This window comes from Physcomitrium patens, chromosome 23 (genome assembly GCF_059467195.1).
Source record: "Physcomitrium patens ecotype Gransden chromosome 23, ASM5946719v1, whole genome shotgun sequence".
Taxonomy (NCBI): Eukaryota; Viridiplantae; Streptophyta; class Bryopsida; order Funariales; family Funariaceae; genus Physcomitrium; species Physcomitrium patens.
Genome location: NC_143432.1, coordinates 2368423 through 2388818, shown reverse-complemented (window position 1 = coordinate 2388818; position 20396 = coordinate 2368423). Strand labels below are relative to the sequence as shown.

The window sequence follows — 20396 nt, the reverse complement described above, 5'->3', positions numbered from 1 at the left end:
TGCAAGTCACACGACAACATGCGTTTCACTTATCCCACTTACTACAGTGATGCATGATTCGAAGCAATGCATGGGCACATATGGAATGAGGTCCCACAAGTGAGGCGACTCTAACAAGAATCGTCAATGATTTAGTGTGTTTCAGATCTTTGTTTTATTATGTAGAAAATGTTCTACTTCCTGTATGAAAGGGATGGCAGAGAGCACATTTAAATGCAGGCGCGTTTGAGTGGAGTATATCAGGAAGGGTCTCACTCGACCGAATACATGTCACTACTGCTCATTCTAAAACTAAAACCAAAAACCAGAAAACGAGAAAAACTAAAAAAAAGTTAAAATCACTTATAGAAAACGCGACCGTGCGCATCCGCTGGAACTCCATTTATCTAAAATGTACACCATCGATTGCATTCACGTTGCGAGAGCAATACCCCTCTCCGAGATGGGCTGAAGTAATGAGTTGGATCCCGCGGTATGTATAAGAATAGAAACCCAAATGCTTCGTCTTCTTGTCAACAATGTACCCAACAGACTAATCGAGCAAGAGTATCATAAAAGATGATTATAGGCTTAGGTTCCGTGCTGTAAGGACTCTGTCCAGCTTTCTTAAGATGGAATCTCATGCATCTTCACGTCTCATCAGAGCCCGCGCAGCTTGTTATACATTGTTTGGTATCCGATGAAAAGACAGGGAAGGCCCTCAGAGCACAAAACCAGAGCTCCTGTAATTTCCCAATTATCTCGCGCTCCTAAACAGCTGAAAGAGCTCATGGGATATCCTGCAATTTGAAACAAGGTGAAAAATTAGTTAACTCAATTAAAACCGTATGACATCAACCGGCTTAAAAATAACGCCATTACTGGCATTGATGAGCAGAACTCACTTGCTTAGAGTTACTGCGAAGTGAGACAAGCAGAGTTCCATCTACTCATCTTAGATGTACGTCACCGCCACTTCGCTAAGTGCATCGTCAGCTAATCCTTAACTAGATATCACAGCCATAGCAGGATTAAAGTGGGTTCCAATAACCTATAATACAGCAGTTCAAGCTGAAACTTCTGCCAAATACTTATAACCAAAGCATCTACTATCACTTTGGAACAGATCCATATTCCTCCCAATGAAAACTTGAGCAATCACTTACAACAGATCAGAAGCCTTGCCCTCAGTTACAGCAACGTGCGTAAGATGAGCAACTATACCAAAATAATTCGAGTCACGAGCAACTCACCCACCCACCCACCACAGAGAACAAGTCATTTCCTTGGCTATCGGGTGACTAACGAAGTGAGAATCAGTAATACAACGATTTGACACCTCTGAGATATATGCTCAAGAATGCTGCAGCTCGGTCACGAATTAATCCTTCACCATAATCCGCTGCTCATCCTTCTTCTACAACTACTTCAACTTCGACTTGTGGAGCCGATACTTCCCGAGTCCCTGATTTCGTCCGTCGCAATTGCATCCCAGCGATTGCCGGCCACACAGCTATCCGCGTTCCCACTGATCTTTGAGGTGGCAACGGAACAGCTCTCTTACTAGCAGCACCTACTAGTGCCATAGCTGCTGCACTAGGCAATTGATAAAATCCTTGGCGAAGAGGATTGGATCTCCTATGATAGTGGTCAAAATCAGATCCTGCCCATTGACTTGATCCCTCCCCTGCTGATGACATGTGTTGCTCCTGCTTGTCTACGCCAGTTGCATCCAACCGATTCCCATGTGGAGTGCTGTCTTGTACAAGATTAGGATTGTTAGCATGCAATGAAGACTGTTCAGTAGCCATTGGGGAAGGGTAACTTTGAGGGACCTTAAAAACAGGAACCGCAGGTTTCGAAGCTGGCATCCACCTTTGCAGCCACGGCTGCGGACGCGGAGTTGTTCGAGAATCTTCTTCCACACCAGATTCGATTTGAGGCCCAGCACCATGGAGAGACTCGAAATTCTGGGATGCAAAATTTGATTCACCAGTCCTCGCTTCATGACTACGTTTCTTGGACGATCTCTCTTGCCTGACACCTTGAGCGTCGGAACACTTGGCATGGCCTGATTGATGACACAAATTCTTCTCTTCACTGAAACCATGAGCTTCCTTGTTTGCAAAGGACTTCCCCCTTGGAGAAACATCGGGGCGTTGAGCATCATCACAGAGTCTTGCAGTACTCCCAAATGTCTGTTTACGGAAGAGTGAATTCTCTTCCTCAACATCTTTTACCAAAGCACTTGCCTCATTTAACACATTACCACCTTGCACCCTACTACTTGAGGTCGCTTCTAAGTCGACTTTAACTTGTTGATGCCTTTCTTTGCTAAGATACTTTGGAGGAGGTACCAACATCGTAGAATCAGTTGATGTTAAGAGCTTCTCAGAAGATTGAGATGGCAAGCATATACGTTGGATGCCGCATGACACAGCATCACCAAGTACAGGCGAAGATCCGCTGCTTGCCTCCGATACCAAATTGCTCCAGGGTTTTAACTGACTCATTGCCTTTGTTTCAGTATTCAGTTGCTGCTGCAAGTAAATAAAACCAAAGACGGATTTAATGCAGGCTTCCAGGACTCCCAGATCAGCAATATCAAATTGGACATACGATACATGTGAAAAAAAATACTTCGTCATTAAGTACCTAGTTTTTTTGGACAAATCTGTATTTAACAATTAAATAGGTAAACGAGCAAGAGTACATAATTAATTGACTTCGAGACGCCAGACAAACATAATTACCGTTCTCTACAGTGATTTAATCACAAGCACAATAGAAGGAAATTGCACCTGCAGATCATTATCGAATTGAAAGAGCTCCCTCATCCCTATCAGAGGCAACACATATACAAATTCTGTCAACACAATCATGTACAAAGGAAATTGTACACCTTTTAAACACAATATTCTTTTCATACATACTATAACGACTTAAAACTTATTCAGGCTAGTGAAAATGCCAGCAAGGCCTAAAACCACAAAATTCTCTTAGAAATCCAAGTTCCAATCACAGAGAAACCTAAGATATGCAGAAGAACAAACTCAAACAAGTAATTATGCCCCAAGCATTAACATAACCAGGTTCTAGAGTTAGAATAGTACAAACAAATCCTTTTACACTACCCTGTACCTTGTGAGACACTCGTTTGTACATTATGTGACTCTGTCACATAAAGATCCTTCTTGATCTGTGATGATTCGCCGTGATCGGTTCTTTCTTCCTCCAAACTTGGTTTCTTGCTTCTTAACTCGTTTGCAGAGGTATTCACTGTATATTTTCCCTCTTTGAAGGTAGACCCGCAAATATTAGGTGACACCCCACGATGTTCATCTCCATTAAAGCGTGGACCAAAGTTGGTTGAAAATACAGCAGTGTCTCTACGATTGGCAACTCCTGCCCATGGAGGGCTAGAATAAACGGACGGGACACGTTCATGCGCAGTGAACTGATTGCCTGATTGTTCCCTATGATCCGCTTGTCGAAGATTTAGATCTGACACAACGTCTACTTTGACTTTGGTTCGCTGCACCACTGCATTAGCACCATCTTGTCCCGTGAGATTGACCGGTAGAAACTCCGTTTTGCTCAAGGATGAAGGAGAAAAATTCTGGTCTTGCTTAGGCTTGAAAGGCGCAAAAATAGGTGTTAATGTTAAGGGTGTCTCAGATCCACGAACTCCGGGGTGGTTGTCATGAGAGAAGAATGGTTTGTAATGAGAAAATATTGTTGAACCAAACTTGTCTTTATGAACATCAGGACCACTTTGCTTGTTAATTTTGTCGTTTTCGTAATCACCCAGGGGGAACAGTGGTGTCAATAGAGTTTCTCCTGACAAACTTAGAACCATTTTACTTCTTCCCTCAAACTCTGCGTCTCGTCGTTTCTCACTGTGCTTAAAAGGAGCAAATAGAGGTAAAGGTGAAAGAGGAGATGAGTCCACATTTTTCCCTTTGTTTATATTATGCTCTAATTGATATCCCACGTTCTCGTCCATATGCTCAATATCCTCCCTCGGCTCCTCCCTGCCTAATGCTCTACTTCCTAATGAATATTCCGAGTAGCCCTCATTAGTTGGGTCCGCTGGAGGCAATCCCGACATCCTGAGCCTGGTTGACAACGATCCTGGCTGACCTGCCGTTTTATTGCAAGTGGTACGACCGCTAAGTGGATATCGATTCCGCTCATGATGCTGGGATCTTCGGGCTACGTTATTCGTGACTAATAAATGAGATTGGATAAGATAGTGTTCTTCAGGCATGCTTCTTCTGTCGGTATCAACTTGATTTTTCTTCAGTGCTTCATGTTCAGTTGGAAAATCACCTGCTTCGCTGATTTGCAAATTGCTCTCATTTTGAATTTTCAGTTCTAATGGTCTACCCATATTTTGAAATATCGTAGTCTCTTCGTACCTTTTCAAATTTGGGGGTGGCACTTTGGCGTCACAATCCATACGATTCTGCAGCATCAAGTCTTGCTGTCTTGGAGAATCAAGGGGTAGCCGAACACAAGCTGGCTCATCAATAACTCTTGTAGAATTCTCACAAGGAAAAACGCTGTCTTGCATCAACCCCACCTCAGCGCAGAGATATTCATTTTCTACGCCTTGAGCAGCTCTACAGCCTTCTCTAGCTGGAACTGGCCCCTTCCTGCAGATCGCAGCTGGTGGTGGTTGAGAGCTATTGCTGCGCTCATACTGGAACTCCTTGTGACTACCTCCCTCTGGTTTGCCTGACCTTACAGCATCATAGAAACTCTCTCTTCCTTGGTATCGACTAGCACCAACAAGCTCTGGAGACGATCCAAATTCTTCAAACGACTTCGACACATCCTCTATAAGAAGAGGCTCAGTGCTTTCATAAACAGGAGGAACGAGCTGCTCTCTTACATTCGATTGAAAGGGCCTAGCACCTTCATTCATCATTCCAGGGAAAAGTCGTTGTATCCACGACGACCTAAGCGCGGCCATACCTGCTGCACTTGGTCCACCATTCTCTTTGGTAGTACAGCGAGTGGCAAGAGGTGCTGGGTTGAAGAAGCCTACTTCGGGTTTGCTGTTGCTTGAAGTTCCTGGCGTTGATCCAGCAACTGGCTCGAAGTCGCATACTTGAAGGTCCATATCTTGAGCTTCAGAGGAGCAAAGATCCGTACCGGAGATAGAAGAATTACCTCTCTCCATGCACGTGTCGTGGCTGGTACGGGATGTCTGCAACTCAAGCAAAGGCAGGAAGATACAATTAGATAAAATATAAGAGAGATGGCTATGACCTTCAAAATGAAGTCTATGATTTTTCTTCTGACACAGTAACTGCTCAATGAAACTTTAAAACTCCAATTTGAGGCAAGAAATAACGGCGATCGATGCGAGCCCGAATAAAAATGAATCTAACACAAAATCACCCGAGGTAAGAAAAGCAAACCTTTGGCAAAAAGTCGTACTTCCCATGTCGCAAAAGATCCACCATAGGACCGCAAGTAATTGAGTCTACGCAAAGTTCATACAGCAACTGCAGCAGAAAGACAAAGAAATTCACATGAGGACTCTATTGACCTCTATGCAATAATAAACAATAACGATTATATCATGTTCTGAAAGACGATTTGATAACACCAAGGATCAAGGACTTCAAAAAACACAACTCACACAAGAAGCTGCAGATCTCCAAAACAAACAACAAATACTAAGACCATAGCAACCGAGGTCATTACACTTCGAATAATTTAACAAACGTCACACAACGATCTGGCAGTTAACCACAAACTTTGTTTACTGGGTTGTGTGATAGAGGTTCACACCTGAAAACAAAGTTCATGCAGTCGAGCATTCACCTCTGGCCTCGCAAGGTTGTCAAGGATGTGAAGTATAACAGTAAGGCAACTGCAAAAATTGGACGGGCGTGGGTAAATTTCATATCTACCAATGCATGCAAAGATATGAGTTTATTGCGTAATTAATACTTGTAACATTGAAAAATTCTAGCATTGTTACATTACTTACCTATAATGATAGTTTGGCTGAACTGTCGTCTTCTCCATGGGTTGGTTGACATCAAATCCTAAAAGTAAATGAGTCAAATTTGGAGACGGCCTAGGTAAATTCACAAGCAGAAGCTGCACCAAAACATCAACACTGTCAGTTAAAAGGAATAGTTCAGAAAAATACATGATCCGCAAACATCCATATAACAGGCACTCCTGACCAGAATATTGCGGGTCTATATCCACGAGGAAGGATGAAAACAGCTTCATTGCAATGCTAATCGGTATCGAACAGACTGGCATAAGATAAATGCTTCCGTATAACATATGTGCAGGAGATGAGAAAAACAGCACAGCTACAAAAGGCTACCCACAGGAACCATATGAAGCAACAAAAGATTTGCATCAGAACAGGGAAAGTAGCCATACTCGAAGTATAAGGGATCCAACATCCTCATCAGGATTCTCGGGCGGATGGGCTTCCAAGATGCGGGCGTCTAGGCAAGCAGCATACCCCTCTATGATATTCAGTGACGCCTTTGTTTCTTGCAATACAGACACCAGAGTCGGTACTTGTGCACTGTCAAATGAACCAATGAAGATTTCAGATGGACTATAGTAACTATTCGACTGAAAAAGCTGCAGTTTCCTGCTTCTTCAATAATAGATATCAGCCAGAGCATTTGCAAATTGTCATGTCAATCAAATGCATACACTTCTTAAACCCGTCCACTAATACAGGTAGAAACTCTTCACTAACATCTCGTTCTCTTATCTGCTACCATAAATCTACATCAACTATATTTTGTGCACCTGAGTTAACTTGATGCCGAGCACCTGATAAGATCAGCAATATCGATAAGCAACAAATCGACAAAAACATACCTTAAAAGCTCCATGACTTTCAAAGATTGCCGTTGTATCGATTTCGATTTATCATATCGCACGTATTCCAAAAGCGTCACTACTTGGTGAGGATCTTGAGAAATAGTTTCATGTAATGGCTGCTGTAACACATGCCAAATCCACACACCCAGACATAAACACGCAGATAAGAGAATCTACAGATAAGTCATCTAAGTATGAGAACCTGATGAGAATGTTTCTTCCTCGCAAATTCATATGCAATTCAAAAGCCAGCGAGAAATACAGCTGACAAGTAACAAATAATCAATCACAAGTTCCAACTCAAACGATCTTAAAAATTGATCACAGCCCAACGGTGAAAGAGTACCTTAACAAACTCAAATATACAAGTTATAATTTTGACCTTATTCTGAAACAGAATGATCTTACAATACATATCTCTAATCCTTAAAATTAACTATCAAAGGACATGCCTGCAATGAAGGATAGCAAGCTTCTCCAAGTTGGGATTCTTTCAAAAAAGCATGTATGAATATTTGAAACGATAAAGAGATAGCGTCCTCCAAAATTCGGCCACAAAGCTGGCTTGCGCGCTGCTCCGATAAGGAATTTACACCTAGCATTAATATACCCATCAAATTGGCATAGATTACTTCACCATTCTTTAGGTCCTGTGACAGGTATCATTCCATTAGAAAGAGCAAAACATCATGACCCTTCCCTAGCAGAGGTAGGAACAACAATTATAGTAATAATATTTGCATAAACTTGAGATGGTTTTCTAAGGTTCTCAAGACCATTGTTTCTTGAATATGAAAATATTTGCAGAACCCCGACATTAAATCACGGCGACATTGTAAGCCACAAAGCATACAAAAAAAAAATACACGAAAAACATCCATTAGGTTATCTTGCTGCACTAATCTCTCTCAGTACCTTCATCAACTCCATAACTGGGTTGGCACTTGTATGCTCTGCTGCGGAGGGCGTAGTTGACATACGCGGCAAGGATTGGTCCAAAGAAAGACCAACATCAACATCCTTCCTTACATGCTTGTTTGAGGGCTCATAAATACTCATTAATCTGCAGATTATAATGAATAAGTATCAACAACAGACAAGAAGTATTCGCCACAAAAAACTTTCCTATATAATTGCTCTCTACGGAACCCTCAATCAGAATACTGACCAAAAAAAGCGGACGCACCAGTTTGTGCTATTTCCTCAGACAGACATGTACGTAAAAGAGATTTATTTTATCTGCTAAACTTAAAAAATCAAAGAATTGAGGACACATGGCAGTGAAATTTTATCCTGACAAGCACAGAAACACTTAAATCATATATAAAAACTTAGCCCTTTTATAAAAGTTCAAGCACTCAGATCGTTCATAAAGAAAAAGAGAATTCTGTTTGTGAATCCTTGACTACACTAAATGAATCAAGAAAAGAACACACTGGTTGATTTCTGATAATTTAACGCATGCTGCCCATCTAGCCACAAGTATTAGAGATATATCACTCGAAATATTAGGAAGATTTACAAAACCGATCATAAGTTCATCATAAATTAATATGATATAGTATATGATCAACGATGCAACCTCTTGCCAAACACTATCTGTATGAGGTCAGAGATGTACCCTCACATTTTAAAATAATGAAGGGCTGCTACAACGAGCTCCCATTTCTCAGCAGGATTAGCATATAGTCTATGCCCATAACGTCCAAAAACCTGGTCCCGTACGAATTGGAAAAAGTCAAAACACCTACAACACAACGTGAATCTCTTAATTTAGTTAAACGATGCAGATATGCATAAAAATAAAAATCAAAATCAAAAATGAAAAGCACTGCAACTATCATTATATCTCAATGCACCAAGAAAAACATACGGTAAATTTGCTTGCAGAATCAAGGTTACAAATCAGTGAAAGCCAATAGATACAAGCGTGCTATTGGTATGCATTCTGTTATTAAGAAACCCTACGGTTAGACGCAAATTCTAAAGAAATTACACCTAATCAAATACGTTCAAGATAGGAAACAATTTGCATGGTGACAAATACATACGTGCCACCCCTAGTTTCAAATTCATGAGCGGTGAGAACATTGCGCAGCTTCAAATATGAGATAATAGAAAGGTATTCCTTCTGCTTGGCCTCCACCTCATTGAGCTCATAGGCCATGTCAAGAAACTGAATGCCGGAAATGCATAAGATTCAAAAACCTCATCAGTTAACCAATCTTGTCAGATAACATAAAGAAATCTAATATTGACTAAATCTCACCAATAAGTTGGCATAATTTGGTAGAGTTACATAACCCTTGATAGGAACAGCATTCAACTTCAAAAAGAAAATAATGATGAAAATAATCAAATGCCATCAAAACTATATGACAAAACTGTACCTGCTTTGGTGAGTGATGTCCACAACGATCAGTTGGAAAAGGTGTGATAGAAATCGGCAAGTCATACTCCTGCAGCAGTCCATAGACCTTCTGCATCATGACAGATGACACACAAGCAAAGGCCGCAATTGCATCTCGTAATGCACCCTGTAAAAGAAACATCAGAGTAAGAAACTCTCAAAACCTTCACCCTGTAAATTCAAGCAAGTGCCAGCTGCAAAACAACCAACCATCATCTGTTGCATTCAACTAATTCATAAACAAAGTGTGATGATAATTGAAACTGCGATTTCAGCCCTTACAATTCTAGCTATCAGCAAATTTGTTTCTTGGCTTCAATGCAATACAATCCAGTCAACAATTCCAATGAGTTATTTATAAATCAATTATCAAATTAATATCAATAAAGTATTATCAAATTAATATTATGGTATGAATTATACCAACCTTTAAGAAGGGAGGCACGTTTTGCCAAGGTAACATTTTGAAGAGTGGCTCAACATCCCCAAACCAATGCATTCTTTCCATTGCATCACCATTCTCAATCACCTACGACACCATCCATGTCCACCGAAATTTTTTCATAAATAAAAACAATCGAACTATGATGCAACATTCCTAAAAATCAAAAGGATGCAATTATCAAGTTACAAATGAAGCATATTGCAAGAACCTTTTTCAGAACTTTAAGATATGCCTCCAGAACACGTGCATCTCCTTCCGAAAAGGGTAAAAAAAAGCCCTTTGAAGTTTCCACATGAGATCGTAATTGTTGCTCGTACACAACCAACGAGGTAAAAAGGATTTGCCACCCAAGATTACAGATGGTTCCCTTTTGAAGTAAATCATAAACCTTCCTTGCTCCTCCTTTACACTCGGCCTGGATATGCAACAAAATTTCTACCATCAGCTCAACTCCTCTAAGAGTCTTAGAACGCCACGAAAGTCCTGCAAAGCAGAAATGTAACAGCTATGAACCGCGAGTGTTCTAAAATTGTTTTCAGTAAATAGAAACAACTCTTTCCGTAGCATACTTTCTATCATGAATATGTTCAATAACTCCTTACCAATGATGCGAGCATATCAAGAAAAGCAACTACAGTGAAGTAGCTTGTGTGTCCTCCTGCAAACTGAACAAAACTCCAGAGATCTTCATTGTCGATGATGAGTTCAGATTCTCTCTGCGTCATAAACCCGACAAGGAGTCAACGCATTGAAAAGATCAATGCTTCGATTGTTACCTGAAATCATTCTGAGCAGTCCGCAATAAAAACAACTCAAAAAAGTACTACCAGGCGTAAAGACATGTATCATTCTCTCCAGAGTTTAATTGTCTCATTAGAAAAAAGTACTACCCAGGCGTAAACTGGGCTAATCAGAGGGTAGTAAACGGAGCATGACATTGATGTATTGGGGAGTGTAAAGAGTGCCATTCTAGCATTGAAGCGTAGCTTAGACTTACTATAAATTCAAAATTGAAATGGCGTGCAAAAACCTATTAGTGTGAACTGCTCAAAATAATACTTCTGAAATATTAATTAACATTATACATGAACAATTATCACCCACTACAATACACATGAACAATTGTCACATCTTAATTATACGTAAACGTGTTCTAAATAAATAGATCCAGCAACACAACTGGATAGGCTAAAACAAAAACATTAGAATAAAGTCTTAAAAATAAAAAGTTCGGCAGAAATTGTAAATTCGACTCTCCGGTTAATTATCACATGTATCACTCTCTCCAGAGTTAGTGATCTTTCACAAAGTAACTTGTTATGAAGTTGTCAAAGAACTCGTCTGACATTATCTTCTCCAATGACTTAAGTGCCGCATCCATACCTGGAAAACCTCCCTAGCAAAATGTAAAAATGAAACGAGCGGCTGTGCTTGGAGCTGCAATGCGTGTATTTGACCTTTATTGATTTGAGAAGGATCATTCACATGACTTGTCCGCATATCCAGAGACCTCATACTTGCGTATTTTAAGTCCATGATCTGCAAGAGGGTCCCATCATCAGTTAAGACCTGGTAGTCACCGTAAACCACACCAGCATAAAAACCAAACAACAAGAATAAGAGATGTACTAAATAAGCGAACCAAGAAGAAAACAACTTACTAAATACAGGACAAGACCACTACTGAACACAATATCTCCAAAACTTACTAGCGAAAATCGAACCATGAAAGAAGTGTAAATAAAAGGCAAGGGGAAAGAAAAAAGAAAAAAAGAAAAAAAGACAAAAAAAAGGAAACGGAACTGACCTTTTGGCGGCCTGCTGGATGTGAGAGAAGGGCCATTATAATTTTACACAAACTAGTCGAGTATTTAAAAGCTGATGCTCTTTCGTCATTCTGGTCATACGAATGACGAACACAGGATGATCGAATTAGATTCTCAAAACTCAACAAAAAAGGGTATAACTTGCAATAATTTTACAAAAATTATCTAGGAAACTATCTACACGTAAAACAACTATCAACGTGAAGTGTGGGAATAACCTTCTACAGCCATACCCCTTATTACTGCAGTAAAAGGTACAGTTAGAATCATTTTGCAAGAAAACCAATATATTGAAGACGAAGGAAACTAAAGAAAACCTGAAATGCAGCCGTCCCAAACACTTGAGTACTCAGAAATCCAAATACATCATGATCGTATGCACGGTTCAAGCATTGGTATAGGACCCCATCATCTTCGATGTAGACCCCAATTTTAGTCACTTCGGTGGCTTGTTTGGCAATCATTCGACTTGTTACCCACGCTAATCGAATTACCTCCAAAAATCCCTCTGTTAAAGGTTTTAATTCTGATACGTCTAGTATCTGCAGAAGCAAAACAGAGCGAAGCATTCTCACAAACAATGAGCAGATGTTTAAATACCAACTTGAATTATTCGCACTGAAATGTGTAAGAACACAGTTACCAGAAGGAAAAATTAAACAGAATCTGAGAAGCAGAAAATAGAACTCGTCAACAGTTTCTATTCATCAAATAGATTAGTAAGCTAAACCTCAATAACTTGATATTCACCCATGTATCAAAATTCAAAATATCACAAAAAGAAAAAAAGAAAAAAAAAAGAAAAAAAAAGAAAAAAAGAAGAAGAAGCATATATGTCCTTATCATGATTTCGACAATGCCTTACAGAAACACAATGTTGTTCACACCCAAGCTCACCTAACTGGGCCAAGGTTCAGATTCAATGAATTTGAAAATCAAGTACTGATCTACTTGTACGACCTTGCTTGTAAGAATTGAGATAATACAACTTGAATGCCAGTCATGTCTTAATCCCCTTGAAGGTAAGGATACTCTGTAAGAACTTTTACCAGATGTTGAAACTCCTGACAGAAATTCACATCAAGAGCAAGCATGACGCTCGTCTGTTCAGGACCTTCTGCTCCTGAAACCAATGCATTGGTGAGCGAGAACATGATTGTGTACGCAATCTGCAACTCACGGTGCAAATACATTAGAAGTGAAAATAACTTAAAATAACAAATAAACAATGCAAAAACTGAATATGTTCTTTTCAGAACCCACCTGCAACTTGAGAACATCATGAGGCAGGCTCCCATCGTTAGAACAGACCTTCAGCAGATTATACAGATCCTTCACCTCTTGCGCATCTACATTTCAATATCCATACAGAAGCCTCAAGCACATGCTTATCCGCAACAATATGATCAACAAACATTGAATGAAGTCTCCCTTGACAGGGCTGAGCAATCCAGAACAGAAGAATGAATAAATGCATGCTTTACAGTCAGAATTTATGTGCGATTGTAAAGGCCAAAGCAGGAGAAAGAGTTGAATAGAGATGTACTTAGAGGAGTAATAAAACAACTAAGATACAGGCAATGGCACAGGCTAAGACGTGATTTTTGAATTGCAGCACAGCGTTCCACTAGGGCTCCGGTAGAATCCTTGATGTAGGTTTCCGAACCCCTATCTTTTATCCTAGTTGAATCTTCATTCAATCCCTGTAATGAAGTAAATGTAGATCAGTATGCGGTCAAGTCATAGAACAGCGAGAGATTTTACTCACAGGATAGGATGAGAAGCATACAAAGCCCGAGTAGTGAAGCTGCTTATTTGCACCAATACATCGAGAGTTCTTGTAGAAGACTACTTATACTGTCAAGAAGTTATTATGGTTAACAAGTTGAACACAATCATGCTTTCAGGGAAGGGAACTCCACATAAAAAATGAAAAGCTTAAACTTCTATGAAACCTAGACACCCAGGTAAGGCTAGTCATACACTACAGCCACAAAATAGAATTCTAGCAGTAAAGAACATGCGCATCTTTCAACACCATGGTGTTTATGTCTATGAATCAATTTTGTTCTGAATAAGCCTTGAAACAACGAGCTGAGAATAACACCGAAAATGAAATATTATACCTTTATTAGTCTAATTATCCTAGTTCGAATTCCAGCATCTAGAAATTTCTCAATGTATACTCGAACTTTTGCAACAAAAACTGGATCCAACTCTTTGTCCAGAGCCACAGCCTGAAATAAAACAATTTTTTCAAATTAGTGACTACTAGATACGTGCATGTGTCTGTGCAACAAGTTAAAACAAGGTCAACAACACTGTTTAATAACAAATTCGAACGATAAAGTATGAACCTCATGATGAACAACTAATACATAACCAAATTGAGAGTACTCCTAGTCAATACTCATATTCCTTGGCCTGAACGGAGAACTCACGTGCAGTAAGAGTTGCAAAGATGAAATTAAAGAATCTCGTTCCGTGAACCAAAGTCCAGCTAATATTTGCATCATCTCATGGCGTCCACAGCCATGCAGATTACACTGTATAAAAGCCAAGAAGGGGAACAAATATTTGAGTTTTCCGCGACTTTCAGAATTTCACGACACGTGCAGACTACTACACACAAATTGCTACGTAATTCGTCCTTTCAAAGACAGTTACTCGTTAACTTAATTTCATGTATAAACTGCAGGTCAAACATAAGCTGAACACGTCCTTCCGTTGCAAGGCGACCAAAATATGAACTCCATGACGTAGAAACGATTTCGTGATTTCTCCACACGTACAAAACTGTAGAATCACTGCAAGTTCCTAGACTTCGATAAATCAACACCAGCAAAACATGAGAACCTGGCCAACCCTAAAAATGACCTCTACATAGAGTAAGACAATGCAGACAAAGAATGAATATCTTTGAACGACCTTCTCATGCGCGGAAGCAACCAAGCTCGCGCAATAGACCTCATTCAGTTTAAAGGCATCGCTCAGCATTAGCACCTGTAATACAACACATCAAACAACTAACGTGGTTCAGAAAGGAAGAGCACTTCTTACATTACAAAAAGTTAAACCAAACTGCGGCCTAAAACATGTTAATAAATCACAGAAACTCTTCGTGAGTCTATCGACTCTCGATCATCCCATCCTTCTTGGATCAGATGGACAAAGGACCACACAACCAAGACGCTGTGTATCTTGTGAAAATTGACTAAAAGATAAATGGTGATATACAATCAGACCAAAACTGTCGTCACGTAACCAGAGGTCACAAGAGAATTCAGTTAAGGGAAAATGATAACTTGCAACTAAGGAGGTCCCTAAGAGCTCTCACAAGCTGTACATCTTGGTTCCCAAGTGAAGTAGGTTGAGAATTCACGACTTGAGCTCTATCCTTTGCTGTAGGACCCTGCCAATACGAAAATGCAATTGCTCAAAAACACCGAAAAACATAAGAATCACAAATAAATAGGAACTTCAGTACGTGGAGCATTAAGTTGTAAGCTTTACGTTTCGACCAGGAAAGTTTCACTAAGAAGGCAGTGAATAGTTTAAAGACTCTCCTTCCAGTATATCTTTTCGCGGCGTTATGAACTTCCTCATTTCATTTCCGAAATCTCTAAATGTAAGAAACTGCATAATAATTCGCACGCAAGTGAAATCGTTGGATCGAAAGTGGTAATTAGGATGCAAAATTAGAGCAAGACAATGCGAACCCTGGCAGATTAAAGATCTTAAATACTCTTGAATTACTACCGACAGTGAATCCCCCAACTGCCCAAACCAAAAATAAATTAGATGCGAACAATCTCTTCAGCAACACCAATCCTTTTTCAGAATGGACTTCAGTTGGATCACAGGTGATGAGATGCACTAAACTAATCGTCGACGAAACGTCAACCCTATTTTAAAATCCGCAATTAACTGCGAAATTCGACAAATGAAGATGCACACACACAATGTACAATCCAACATTGCAACGATCACAATGCCATTGAATTGGTAAAGCGAGCATGGGGACATCCTTAAAATGGTGAAATCAAAGCACATAGGGTTAAACCCAATTCCGCTTGAAGTTTGAGATTAAACTAATTGAAGTGAAGGGAAACCAAAAACAAAAACATAATGGACAATAATACAATTAAAATAATTTCTATAAAAAAATATAGTCAAGGAAAGGAAACGCACAGAAAGCTCAAGAAAAGCTTGGAAATCGGGAAGAAATGTCTCAAGAGCGTGAAAGAGCTCAATTCGGTGCTGAGAGGCTCTCTTGGCTTCCACCAGCTCAGTTTTCACAGTTGCCAGCAGGCTCCGGTACGACGAAGCCATGTCGACAAGAGAAGAAAAGGCCAGTCGCTTCCGCACTCAGAATAACGTAACCATCCAAATGCCCGACAAATTTGGAAAAACACATATGAAGAATCAAAACTCCTCTAACGCACCAAGAAACCAAGAAATATGTAAAATCTAAAACAAAAAGCCAGACAGCAAAATTACACAAACTGCTTCACTCCTTGCTATAACACAAGCGATAACCAAACACTCAACCGGAGCAGCTGACCGAACTCCGAAAACTCTCAAAACCACACACAGACACATGACAACCTCGCCCTGTCCATCTCCAACCCATCCTCTACTGCAAAGCAGACGCGCCCTCACTCCATACAACAGCTATCATCCACACTGCAAACAGCTCGAACCCGCACTCAACCGCCTCGTTCTCTCACAATTCTCGGCTGAATTCTTCCAAATCACAGCCACCGCGCTGCGCCACACCGCCCTCTCCATGCACAACCAAACCTCAGATTCGCCGCTACGGCATCGCTCCCAAATTACTGAGTTCATCAGTAAGTTCAAATCCCTCCCTGCCCCCCTCCTTACATCAAACGCGTGAAAGAAAGGAACCAACCTATCGATGAAAAGCAAACTGGCCAACAGAGACACACGCAGCAAATGAGAGGCATCCTGACGCCATCCGTTGAATTCATCCCTCACTGCGCTGCAACTGCTGTGGAACGCTGCTACTTGCCCAGAGGGGAGGTTAACGAAAAGATATCATTTGACTCATTGCGAGCGAGAGGAAGAGAGAGCAAGCAAAAGTACCAGCTGGAGTGCGGTGGCCAATCCAATCGCATCATCATCGCAAGAAGATATAGAAACAAACAAATAAACAGGGAACGAGCGAGGGAGGGAGTGTGGGGTGTGGGGAGTGAGTGAGTGATTGAGAGTATGTGAGAGCTTGCTTGCTCGGATTCGGGCTGGATTTGTTGCGTCCCACCTTTATGGCCCTTCCTCCTATTCTCCACGTCCCTCCTCCGCTATTGGCTTTGCTTTGATTTTGCCTCGCTCCCCATCCTCGTGGGGCCGCGCGGGGGATCCCCTTCCTTCTTTCTTTCTTGTGGCCCGTGTGAACGCATCCCCCTCATCCATCTCCGTTGCTTGCGGCGCCACGTTGGCGTCTCCCGCCCACCCTCTCTTGGAGGTCGGAGGTGGCATCCCATTGGCTACTTCGTTGGCTACTCCATTCTATTTGCTTCTTTTGCTCTTGAATAGTAAATGTGTATGTCTCTCAAGAATTGTGAAGAAATTGAGAAATAATGGTGTGATGATACATTTTTTTAATTTTTAAAATTTTTGTGAAGACATTATTATACTTTGAACACTTTTCATCAAATTGTGCAAGTTTGTGGTATAAATTAAAGGAAAAATATCATATATATATCCCTCAAATATATTGAAATATCAAAAATATCCATGTGTATTTAATAATAGCAAATCTACTTCTTATGTTTGTGACAATAGCTAATTTATTTTTGGATGTGAAAGGCTATCACCAGTCTTCCTTATTTAGGTGCATTAGGGAGCCAAACTACATGTTGCATAAAATTTGGCATAACTTTATTCAACACATCTCTTGAATATAGTTTTTAGTATGTCACTAACTTTCTAATTAATCAATTCTATCGTTTATATTTGTTGAATGAATTACCAGTGTGTATCTACTTTTAGGGATGTATTATTTTTTGTCAATTGAATAAAAATCTATTTTTATTTTCTTTAAATTTAATAGCACTAGTTTTTTTAATGATTGATCAATATTCAAACATGATTGGATTTTCTAAGGTCTAAAACCTTACCAATTTATAACAACAAAGACTTCAATAGAATGTAAGATTAAGCATATCAAAAAAAAATTAAAAATAATTAAACGGAATGGAATATGAAAGACAAGATTGAATAAAAGAGAATAGAACCAAATAGAACTAAATAGAACCAAACATAATAGAACAAGAAAAAAAACAACCAAACTTTACTAAGAAAAAGAATTTGAAGCCATACCTGATCAAATGTCCACATAGCATCAGCTAGTCTTATTTATACTTTATTCAACTATCTCTAAAACTTTCTAGAATGTCTCTAATGATAGATTCTACTAAAATAACCGCCCTTCTAAAGGATTCTAAAGATGGACCCACCATGATAACTGCCTTAAGCCTTTTTAGAAGGTTCTATGGTAGATTTCATATAAACCACTATCATAACCTCAATTCTAAAAACTTCTCAAAAATGACTTCAACTACATATCTCTATATGGAAATAATATAAATATCTTATTCATGCTCTGTTATAACTAATCCCCTTCTACTACTATGGAATGTCATTGTTTTGCTTTTGATGTTTTTTCTAAATGGTTTCTTGACAATGAATGAGATTTTGTGCAGGTTCTCACATTGTATCATGGATGGAATAGCCTTTCTAGACAACTTTGTACTAAAGTTGTGGATGCCCATTCCTACGGCAAAGGTAGCAATGCTTCAAAATACTATCTACTTTATACTTCTATTAGTTATCAATCACAATTGGTGGTGGTGGTGGTGGTGATTGATGTCAATATGGAAAGCGCCCTAGTTCAATATGAAATTCTTTGAATTGTAAAACATGGAAGATTAAATAGATCCAAATATGTGGCGGAAGCTCAAAGCAATATGCAACATCAAAAGTTACTACAAAAATGTAGAAAGGTCCAAGCCATCAAGGTACTAGTTTAAGGACTTAAGTTGATGTAGCAAGTAGAAGGTTGGCGTTAGAGAGTAATACCTAATTATTCTTCCAAAAGGTCTTGTATTGCTAGTGGTTATCCGCATATTGCTTCTGTTGATTTTGTGTAAGAAGCAGGTATTGTGCCTCCTATAAGGTTATTGTAAGTTGTTATATAAACTCCTCCATTATCGGATTATTGATGTCAATAGGAGAATGAAGAATTGCTAATGTGATTGAATACTAACTGGTGTTAAAGAAGACTCATGAATGACTGGTATTTGCTTGAATACTATCATGATAAGCAAACTCTAAGGATGTCAAATATTCATCTTAGTCATTATGATAAACCACCACGAATGTCCATAGCATATTTTCTAGAGTTTGATTTCTATTCTCTGTTTGTCTATTTGTCTAAAGATGGAAGGTCGTAGAAATGACAAGTCATGTTTCTAGTAGCTTAAACAAGGCTTGTCAATAAAGCCCTTGTGAAGTACAAATCTTGATCTTAAATGATGACACGAGGTAATCCATAGTCATAAAAGACAATGTCAAAGAAGACTCATGCAAGTGCTGAGGCATCAATATCAGAGTGGATTATAGCCAAGTGAAGTTGCTTCAAGAGCTAATCTACAAAGACAGCAATTGCAATGTGATTGTGAGGCGTCTACAACAAATACATAATAAGATCCATGATCACTTGCTCCCAATGTGCCACAGGTAGTGGAATTGGTTACAATAGCCTATGAAATATTGCGTTGTATGTTTTGTTATGTTAGCATGATTCATAAGAATGCACAAAAGCTTGAACATCATAATCCAAACATGCCTAAAACCATGTCTTTGAGATCCATTCTAAAATCTTCTCATGCCCTAACTATCCAAATATTAAGATGTGTTTCTATGGAAGTATGCGCATTTGAAGTATAACATTGTTAGGTATATAAATTTGCTTCTTGAAATAGATCAAGCCATCATTGATATGATAAGCTTAATATTACACATCGTCTACTTTTAGTCAATAAATAACCAACTTAAAATAAGTATCACAACGTATAGCTTCTTTCCATTTTTTTCCTCTAGTTAAGTCTAAAATGACACTACTAACGGTAACAATTTGTGCTTTGTCATCTAATTTGGATTTTAAGTTGAGTTTGCATCATAAGATGTCTGACACAATATTTGTTGCCCTTGCACTGAATGTCAAAGAGCTACAACTATTCTTTCTAATGATGATGTCATGATTTCATATTTTCTAGATACAAATCGTATAGCATAGATTGATGATTAGTCCAAATAATCACTTGCTTCTCCAACAAGTAGTGTCGCCATACCTTTGTGGTATGCATAATTATTAATTGAACTTCATCATATGCAAAATAATTATACTTTGTCCTTCTAAGTTTGCATGATTCATATGCCATAAATTGAAGGCCCTTAGCAAAGTCTTATTGAAGAATTGCGCTAATAGCAAAGTCGAAAGCATCAATGTCAAGTATACATGGAAGATTGAGATTATATAGTTTCAATATTGGAGTAGTAATTAATGACTCTTTCAACTCTTTGAAGGTCCTTTTTTTGTTCTAATTTACATTTCAATGGAGCATCTTTTTTGAATAAGCTTGTCAATGAGGCATTAAGGTGTGTAAATCATTAAACAAAATGGCAATAATATCTAATAAGACCTAAGAATGAGCGGACTTCAAAAGCATCCTTAAGAGTTGGTCAATCTCCCACTACTTTCACCTTGTCTTGCTCCATGTACATGCCTTCAAAGGACACTACATGCTCGAAAAAAGTGACCTTTGACTTCCAAAGT

General features: G+C 39.2%; 1 protein-coding gene across 4 annotated transcripts; it reads right to left on the bottom strand.

Annotated features, from left to right (window-relative positions):
* Positions 1-118: 118 nt before the first annotated feature.
* On the bottom strand, positions 119-16730 carry LOC112276019 (uncharacterized). 4 transcript variants are annotated; one of them, XM_090246512.1, is made up of 30 exons: positions 16643-16730; positions 15728-16466; positions 14874-14948; positions 14465-14539; positions 13978-14082; positions 13663-13773; positions 13083-13239; positions 12800-12885; positions 12586-12705; positions 11854-12078; positions 11518-11607; positions 11094-11249; positions 10313-10426; positions 9919-10125; positions 9693-9794; positions 9246-9392; positions 8907-9031; positions 8483-8602; positions 7771-7918; positions 7308-7505; positions 6853-6974; positions 6397-6547; positions 5987-6099; positions 5785-5866; positions 5409-5495; positions 3121-5194; positions 2781-2818; positions 1233-2519; positions 885-986; positions 119-779 (listed from the first exon to the last, which is right to left on the bottom strand). In XM_090246512.1, exons 2-28 carry the CDS (start codon positions 15866-15868, stop codon positions 1386-1388), a joined length of 6303 nt encoding a protein of 2100 aa, XP_090102638.1. In that variant the 5' UTR covers positions 15869-16466; positions 16643-16730; the 3' UTR covers positions 119-779; positions 885-986; positions 1233-1385. The 4 variants fall into 4 exon arrangements, with proteins under 4 accessions (XP_090102638.1, XP_090102639.1, XP_024362715.1 ...); XM_090246513.1 differs by having other exon boundaries at positions 1319-2519; positions 15728-16710; XM_024506947.3 differs by having other exon boundaries at positions 1233-2516; positions 15728-16710.
* Positions 16731-20396: the final 3666 nt, after the last annotated feature.

Bases quoted from the DNA above. Each gene is read 5' to 3' on its own strand.
- LOC112276019 (XM_090246512.1), bottom strand. From the start codon at position 15,868: ATGGCTTCGTCGTACCGGAGCCTGCTGGCAACTGTGAAAACTGAGCTG. The intron at 14,083-14,464 runs GTCGTTCAAAGA...GCTTTTATACAG, and splicing joins TTGCTTCCGCGCATGAGAAG to TGTAATCTGCATGGCTGTGG. The intron at 2,520-2,780 runs GTGCAATTTCCT...ATTTACTTGCAG, and splicing joins AATTCGATAATGATCTGCAG to CAGCAACTGAATACTGAAAC.